Source organism: Heteronotia binoei, chromosome 8 (genome assembly GCF_032191835.1).
Source record: "Heteronotia binoei isolate CCM8104 ecotype False Entrance Well chromosome 8, APGP_CSIRO_Hbin_v1, whole genome shotgun sequence".
Taxonomy (NCBI): Eukaryota; Metazoa; Chordata; class Lepidosauria; order Squamata; family Gekkonidae; genus Heteronotia; species Heteronotia binoei.
Genome location: NC_083230.1, coordinates 82,534,301 through 82,543,192, shown reverse-complemented (window position 1 = coordinate 82,543,192; position 8,892 = coordinate 82,534,301). Strand labels below are relative to the sequence as shown.

Sequence of the window (8,892 nt, the reverse complement as noted above, 5' to 3'; positions counted from 1 at the left end):
TGCAAGATTGCTTGTTCTGTAATGTGCAAACATCAGAGAGTGCTGGGCGCATTCTCGGGCTCACATCCAGTTCATGCTAGGCAATGGTAAAATACTCCATGTGAATTTAAAAGTGTGTCCTTTGAAAACACTCCAGAAATGTTGAATGTGTATAGGGGTGTCAAGGCAGATGGATCACTATAGAAAAAGATCCCTGGAAGTCCAGATTCAGTTTGATCAGAATGGTGCTGATACGACTGGTGGTCCTTTGTGAAGCAGACTGCTGGTTAATGGACCAGGATGGATGGTTTGAATGCTGTCAACAAGAGCACGTTTGTCATTAACAAGAGCTCCTAGAGATGCCAGCCTCCAGGTGGGACCTGGGGATCCCCTGGAATTACAGCTCATCTACTGACTAGAGAGATCAGTTCCCCTGGAGAAAATGGATTCTTTGGATGGTAGACTTTTTGGAATTGTCCCCAACTGAGGTCCCTGTCCTACTCAGGCTCCATCCCCAAGTCTTCAGGAGTTTCCTAACCTGCATCTTGCAACCCTAGCCCCCATCCCATGTTGGCGGACAGGGGGACCTAGCAACCTTACTCTCCATAGGTGAGTGAATCTGTTTTTTCAAAAGACACCCATCATCACAGCTTGGACATGAGGGGAGAGAACAGAGAAGGAATTTCTGTACACATGCCCACAAAATTGGAGAGACCAGTTTCAAACAACCAAATAAAAAAGAATTTCTAGCTACAGTTAAATGAAACATGGAGTGTGGTGGGGGAATCCCAAGCTCTGTGTGTCGGAGCGGGAGTAGCAGAGTGAGGGAGATGACTTGCCCGACACAGGGCTTCAGGAAAGAAAATCAGGCAGACGCGTGCAACTAGTGCCAAAAGGTGTATTAACATATATACACGACAAGTGCTCTCTTGTGCAGTCTATACAATATCACCTCCACGGACAAAGTGCTTCGCCTAACCACCATCTCACAGGGAGAGACCTGTGTGATGCACACACAGATCATATATAGTCCAAGCAGCCAATCCTGGCCATGCTGACTCAGCAGATTGCATCACTTGGCTTCTGCCGGCTCAAGCCGGTCTGCTGATCAGGTCACTGTGACCTAGCCTGGCAGCTAGATCACCAGCTGTCATACTGTAGCTGTCAGACTGGGTTTATGTAGATTCTTGCTCCAACACACCTCCTAATCTATTTAAACCCAGTGCACCAAGACACTTCACACAGTTTACATACATGTCCACCAGCAACATTACAGTTCATATTTACGTAGCTCGGAACCCTTTCCGGAATTCGTTCAGGAACTCATCATGATTGTAAAACACATCATCGTGTTCCTGTTCAGCCAGCTCTTTCAGACGCTTGGCTTCAGCCTCCTTCTCCCTTGCCTCGCACTCTGCCACCCAGGCTTTCCATTTCTTAGCCTTTTCTTTTAACATTTCCTCAAATCCGGGTGGGTCTGGATTGACAGTCAGAGTGACATAGGGACACTTGTACCTAGCGGGACGTTGGCCTTTGGTGGACCTGGCAGACACCCGTGGCCCTGTGCTTGGACCAGCTTTGTCTTCTTCGGGTTGCTCTGTTCCCACCTCCTGGGCTGGTTGCTCTGCCCCTGTAATTGGGTGTTGAACCTCCTGACTCTCACACTTTACCTCCAGTTCCTGCATTTGAGGCTCTGCCTCCTGACTCTGCTCGTCAGGCTCTGTGCCAGCATTCGGCTCACCTTCTCCAGCCCCACTGGGTGCCACCTCCTGGGCTGGAGTTCTGGGCTGCGCTCCAACATCGTTATCGCTACTTGGCAGCAGGACAAATTGTTTCTGCAAGGAGTGCAACCTTGGCCAGCTGCTTTCTTCATTGAACTGGGCACTCTTACTAAGTGTTATCTTGCTTTTGCTATTGCAGAAACGATAACACCTGGCCCTTGGCTTGTAGCCCAGAAAAATTAGGCTCTCTGCCCGGACATCCCCCTCCCCGCTACTCGTGGAGTGGATGCCAACCCGAGCCCGTGACCCAAAGACTTTTAAAGAACTCAAATCTGGGGTCTTGTTCAACAGTAACCTGTAAGGCACATTTTTCACAGTATTACACCAAACCCTATTTTGCAAAAAAACAGCTGCATGTATGGTTTCTGCCCAATAGGTCATTGGCAGTTGTGCATCCTCTAACATGCAATACATCACATTCTGCAATACAGCCCCATGCCCATTTTCTCGGGGCGTTGCCGGGTTCGTCAGACGGTGGGCGATGCCCTTGTTCTCCAGCCAACGTTTCATCTGGTTAGATAAGAATTCCCCCCCTCTGTCGGTTTGTACAGCTAGGAGATTAACCCCTAATTGTCTCTCCACTGCTTTGACCCACTTGGTGAATGTCTTATACACCTCAGACTTATGCACCATGGTGAAAACCCACGCGTACCTCGTGTGGTCGTCGGTGGCCACCAAGCAGTATCTCCTCCCCGACAGACTCTTTGGCAATGGGCCAATAACGTCTAAATGGACTAGTTCCAGGGCTCGTGTGCTTTCCCTTGAGCTTTCTTTAGCAACAGCACACGCCTTGCTTTTGGTCTTCTTGCAGACCTGGCAATCCAAGTAACATTTGCAAGGATTTACTTTCAAACTAGGCACAAGCTCCAGGGTTTTCTTTAACGCCCTAAATCCGCAGTGCCCAAGTCTCCTATGGAGCAAATGTATACAATTATTGTGCACAGGCTCATTCGGCACCTGAGCCACCTGGGCACAATCACTCTGGATCACATACAGTTTACCTTCCCTCTTTCCTGTCACAAGCAACTTTCCCCCACCTCCCAGGATTTTGCAGCAGGTTTTCTCAAATCTCACCTGGTATCCCTGGTCAAACAGTGTGCTAACACTCAACAGGTTAGACTGCAGTGAGGGTACATACAACACATTTTGCAACATACATTTCAGTGCAGGAAATTCCACATTGCCTGAGCAAACAGAATTGGCAGTGGTCCCATCAGCCAATCTCACATACTTATGCTCAGGACTGTCAATGTTTTTCAACAACTCCTTCTCGCAGCAGAGATGGCTCGTTGCCCCGGAGTCTAAAATCCAAGCAGACCCTGTGCTCTCTACTGCAGACGTGACCAGCCGGGTTGCTTCCTCACACGGGCTGGCGGTCCTCCGCTCTCGCCGCACACGCCCCCGCCTCTTCTCCCTCTCAGGGCAAGCTCGGAGCAGGTGCTGCGACGACCCGCATCCATAGCAGCGACGGACTGCAAACGCAGTCGGCTCCACTTCCTCCACCTTCGGACGCCTGCCAGCAGCAAAAGCTGGCTCATTCTTGGCTGTCTTCCCGGACACACCGATAACAGCACGCTGCCCGGCCGACACCCCCGGACAGCTCACGGCCGCAATTCTCTCTTGGAAGTCAAGCAGGTGGGCACAGACGTATTCCATGGTCAGGGTCGCTACGTCCACCGTCTCCAGAGAAGTTATCAGGGGAGTGTACTCAGGTGGCGACGACGACAGCAAAATGTACACTCTGTCGTCTGGAGCTACAGTCTTGCCTCTTGCCTCCAGCTCAACGAAACAGTCCGTTAGCCGTTTGATGTGATCTTTCACACACCCTCCAGCCGGCATAACGGTGCGGAACATCCTCCTTGTCAAGGCCATGAGGGAACCAGCAGTGGTGCTAACATGCACCGCACTCAACGCGTCCCAGGCAGCCTTGGGAGTGTCCTTCCCTCGCACATAAACCAGCTGGTCATCTCCTATAGACAGCACTATGTTGGCCAGTGCCTTATCCGATAACACAGTCTCGGCAGGAGATAAGTCAGCAGGGGGGTTACTCACGAACAGCCATTGCCCTTCACGCTTGAGGTAGTGTTGCATTCTCAGGCTCCACACCGCGTAGTTGGCTGAGGTGAGCTTCTCAACGGCTACTCCAAGCTGTTGCTGAGCCATCGTGCCGACTCCTCCTCACAGCTGGCTGCCGACGTCCCTCTGGCTCTCAAACAGAGAACGGTGGTGCTTCTGTGTCCTTCACCGGCGTTCCTCGCCTCCGGCTCTTTCCAAACTCACAGTCAGCTCAACTCTCAACTCTCTCCTCCGCGCAGCGGAACCGCCCTGGGCCCATAACCCTGTCGGAGCGGGAGTAGCAGAGTGAGGGAGATGACTTGCCCGACACAGGGCTTCAGGAAAGAAAATCAGGCAGACGCGTGCAACTAGTGCCAAAAGGTGTATTAACATATATACACGACAAGTGCTCTCTTGTGCAGTCTATACAATATCACCTCCACGGACAAAGTGCTTCGCCTAACCACCATCTCACAGGGAGAGACCTGTGTGATGCACACACAGATCATATATAGTCCAAGCAGCCAATCCTGGCCATGCTGACTCAGCAGATTGCATCACTTGGCTTCTGCCGGCTCAAGCCGGTCTGCTGATCAGGTCACTGTGACCTAGCCTGGCAGCTAGATCACCAGCTGTCATACTGTAGCTGTCAGACTGGGTTTATGTAGATTCTTGCTCCAACACTGTGAATGTCAATGTGCCTTTAAATGGGTCTGTATGCCTCCATTTATTCTCTATTTCTATGTTTATAAAGCAAAGATTTTTAGACAGTAAGTCTCTTCCTAAGTTTGCAAACCTCCAGATAAAGCCTGTAGTTGTCCTGGAATGCCAACAGATCTTCAAACTGCAGAGGTCAGTTTCCGGAGACAAAATAGCAGCTTCTGAGGGTGGACTCTATGGCATCACATTTCTTCTGCTGAGCTCTCTCCTCACCCCCAAACTCCTTTTGCCTCAGGCACAGCTCTCAGTTCTCCAGGAATTTCCCAAACTGGAGTTGGCAGCCCTAAATCTAGCCCATGTTGTTGGGGGGAAAGGCCTATCTCTGCTACAAAAGGAATTAAGAGATGTACTTTTCCAATAAACGAAAGCTGGGAATCCAAAGGAAATGACTCATATATTGTCATAACATATTAATGTGCCTATTTTTCAAAAAGCCCCAAATAGTGGGGGTGAGCACTGCAGGGAAAAGGTCAAGGAAAATAGTTGCTATGTGGCCAGGCCTGTGAAAACCCAAACTTTCCCACCCCTAGAATTTGGGAAATATTAGGAAAAGATCACGAGAAAACTGGGCGGTGCACAGATGTATCACAATGCTGTGGGGAACCAAGATCCCCCTTCCCAACTAGTTTGAACCTTGGGCATATAAACCATGTGGGAACAGCCAAACACCAAAAACAGTATGGTTTTTTACAGATGTCACAACACAGCAAAAGGCATGGGATGTTCAATGGCACATTCTTAATTATACAAATGGTATTATGCCCTGTGTAGTTATGCAAAGATATCCCAAGTCCCAGATATTTCATAGTTCACTGGAGGGGAGTAAGTCTGAATCTGTAAAGCAGTTGACATACCTGACACTTTATAAAGAGTGACACTTTATAAAGAACTTGCTCCATATGAACAAAAAGCTCATGTGCAGTACAAGGAGAAAGATGTGGTCTTCTTAAAGATCAAGAACCCAATGGCTTATTCCTCATGCCAGTAATGCCACTGAAGTCAGAATTAAATGGTATTAGTGCTTTGTTATACAGAAGAATGTGAGATTGGATTTATACCATGCCCTTCGCTACCTGAAGGTGTCTCAGAGCAGTTTACAATCTCTTTTTCCTTCCCCTCCCCACAACAGACACCATGAGGTAGGTTGGGCTGAGAGAGCTCTCCCAGAACTGCTCTTGAGCTGAACAGCTTTGAGAGAACTTGTGGCTGACCCAAGGTCACATCATGTGAAGAAGTAGGGAATCAAACCCTGTTCTCCCAGTTAAGAGTCAGCGTCCTTACCCACTACACCAAACTGGCTCTCAAAAAATGTTTGTATAAACAGTTATTATTTTACTATAGACAAAATTGTACATTCTGTGCTGGAATGTATTTCAAGTTACACAGAACAGGAATCCATGACACTTCAGAGACTAACATTGGTGCAGTGGTTAAAATTAAAGTATTGGACTAAGACCTGGGACTGGGAGACCCAGGTTTGAATCCCCATTGTGCCATGCATGCTTGTTGGTGACTTTAGTTGAGCCAGACATCTTCAGCCTAATTTATATCTCACAGGGCTGTTGTGAAGATAAAATGGAGGACAGGAGAATGATGTAAACTGGTTTGAGTCCTCACTGGGAAGAAAGAAAGACAAGATATAAAGTAAAATAAATATATAAAGAAATGAGAATTTATTTCTGCATAAGCCTGAAAGCTTGAAAGGGCCAGAGCTCAGATGCATGCAAAGTTAATCCATTAAGCAGAAGTATTTATGCTAAATTTAAATAGTCAGTGTAATGGATGAACACTTTGTTCATATGATAAAGTGACCTCTAACCCATAAAAAGCTTATCCTGGAATAAATTGTGTTAGTTTTAAACTACCGACTGGACTCTTGCTTTATTTTGCTGCCAGAGAGTAAGCACTTATCTAAGATCTTTGGGGTGCGTAATCCAAAAACAACCAGAAGTTAAAGTTATATCCTTCATTCTTTCTTTCAGACAACAACGTCTCGGTAAACTCATTCTTTCCCACAGATAAGAGGAGCTGTTCCGCACTGCGGCCCTTTCTTTCCTCAATCAGTTTTAAAGGACGCCCAAACGAAGTGTGCCAGCTGCGAATTACCTTACAACAGTCAGTAGGCGGCACTATCGAGACCCTCCATCTCCAGTAAAACGAGAAAACTACCTGCAGCTTCTCGGGAATCCTTCTGCGCGCTTTGTGCTTTATCTCTACACTCTCGAAGTTGAGGGGCTACTTACAGTCAACAGGATTTCCATGTGCGGGACAGGACTAGTTTTTACACATTAAACTCAAACGCTATGTTTCCGATCCCAAAAGTGCAAACTTAGATAGATTATTTATGATTCCTCCACAGCACCTTTCTCAGAAGGACAACTGTGCTTTCAATGGAGACAAGGAGTTCTCACCACTTGTGTCTTGCGGAGGGAAGACTGTTAACAGGAGCCGGAAGAGAAGGCTCTCTGCAGGGTTTCCGTCTTCCTCTTTGAATTGCCATAGCGCAGGAGGTCATGCCCCGGAAGTGAAGCAGCCATGTTGCCGAGTGACCCGGGAGTGGGAAGAGGTGGGGTTGAAACCTCTGAAACGCGCCGCAGCCCATACGGTGAAGGAGTCAGAAGCCGCTGAAGGGTTTTTTGTCCTTCGTCCCTCCCGGAGGTGAGCCCCTTGAGAGCAGCAGGATGCCGGCCGCCCCACCATGGTGCTTCCTTCGCTCATCCCCCGCCCCGTGTGCCCAAGAAGACGGCCGTTACCCCCTGTTTTTCCAGCTGTCCCTTCATGTCCACTCTGCGAGATCCGCAGGCCGTTGGTGTCTCTTGGCCCTCCAGCTTCCTCCCCCCGCACGTCCCTGTTGAACACTGTCTGGAAAGAGACAGATCTGGCCCAGGCTTCTTAATCACATCCCTTCCCTTTTGAGGATTTCATGCACGATTCAAGATGTATGTATGGGCATAGTGAGTGTTCCTGGCCTGTGAATTTCCTTCTCGGTCCCCCCCCCCCCACCCGCTTGCGCTGGGAGGCCGTTTAATCTCACATCTGGATGCTTTTACCTTTCTTCTGTCTTCCGCTCCCCCCCTTTTTTTGTTGGAGGAGGGAGAAGTAGAAAGCTGTGCTTCAAAGTACAATGACCAAAATCAGATGTTTCTCATTCTATCAATTATTGTTGTTCCAGCCCATTCTATATATGAGGCATAGGTAGGAACATACAAGTGAAATATATCAACAAAAGGGAGTGTTGTTTTTCTTTTTCCTGTGTACCTTTAGTTCACCCTTCCTCCGTTCATCCTCCATGGCAGCGTGGACTCGTGAAGCAGTGCTGAACCTCTACCGCGCTTTGCTGCGTCAGGGGCGTGGCCTGCGCTATACTGATCGGGATTTCTATTTCACCTCAATCCGGAAAGAGTTCCGCAAGAACCAACATCTTGAACAGCTTGAAGATAAGGAGAGACAACTGGAAAAGGGCCAGGCTTTCCTACATACCAAACTTGGTGGCTTGGTTTAGAAGTTTCCTTTTCCATTCTTCTGTCCCCTTTTTCTCAGGCCCTTTGATCACTTGTTCTGTATGGTTAATATTGGGTAGTTGTTGCAAATTTGAAAAAAAGAAACCTAAAAGGTTCCTGTATACGTCTCTGGGAATATTACTCTGTCCTCATCACAGATGCTTTAGGTTTCAGGTGGGTTATGTACAGCCATGGAGTGCTGTGTTAATTATTCATTGTGTTTATTGTTGATTGCCAATTCAGTTCTAAAATTCAGTTTTAAGAGAGTGAAGGTAATTCAGCTAAGATACCAAGGAGCAGAGACAGCTCTGATGACATTGCAAGGATGGTCTTGAGCATTTTAAATGTAAGAAGACATGCAGAGACTGGAGAAACTCCCATCTAGATTTGCTGATTTTTAGTAGGAAGTACCCCGTGGCACAGAGTGGTAAAGCTGCAGTACTGCAGTTCTAAGCCCTGCTCACAACCTGAGTTCGATCCCAGTGGATGCTGGTTTCAGGTAGCCGGCTCAGGTTGACTCAGCCTTCCATCCTTCCCAGGTTGGTAAAATGAGTACCTAGCTTGTAGTGACCGGGGAAGGCAATGGCAAACCACCCCGTAAAAAGTCTGCCGTGAAAACGTTGTGAGAGCAACATCACCCCAGAGTCAGAAACGACTGGTGCTTGCACAGGGGACTACCTTTACTTTTTTTTTTTTTAGGAAGAAAGCTTTTGTCTTATAGTAGTGTTCAAACGGTGATTCCCACTTAACAATGTGGAAATCAGTTTTTGATTAAGACACATGTTAAGCAGTTACTTTCATATGTACTGGGGTTTAGCTGTCTTTACTGGGCAGTATAATGTGCAATATAAGAAGTT

General features: G+C 47.8%; 1 protein-coding gene across 1 annotated transcript; it reads left to right on the top strand.

The window, feature by feature from the left end:
• The first annotated feature begins 7,047 nt into the window (after positions 1-7,047).
• LOC132576352 (mitochondrial ribosome and complex I assembly factor AltMIEF1) lies at positions 7,048-8,358 on the top strand. Its single transcript, XM_060245424.1, has 2 exons — positions 7,048-7,193; positions 7,800-8,358. Exon 2 carries the CDS (start codon positions 7,825-7,827, stop codon positions 8,035-8,037), a length of 213 nt encoding a protein of 70 aa, XP_060101407.1. The 5' UTR covers positions 7,048-7,193; positions 7,800-7,824; the 3' UTR covers positions 8,038-8,358.
• The last annotated feature ends 534 nt before the right edge of the window (positions 8,359-8,892 follow it).

Coding starts and splice junctions, on each gene's coding strand:
- LOC132576352 (XM_060245424.1), top strand. CDS start 7,825: ATGGCAGCGTGGACTCGTGAAGCAGTGCTGAACCTCTACCGCGCTTTG.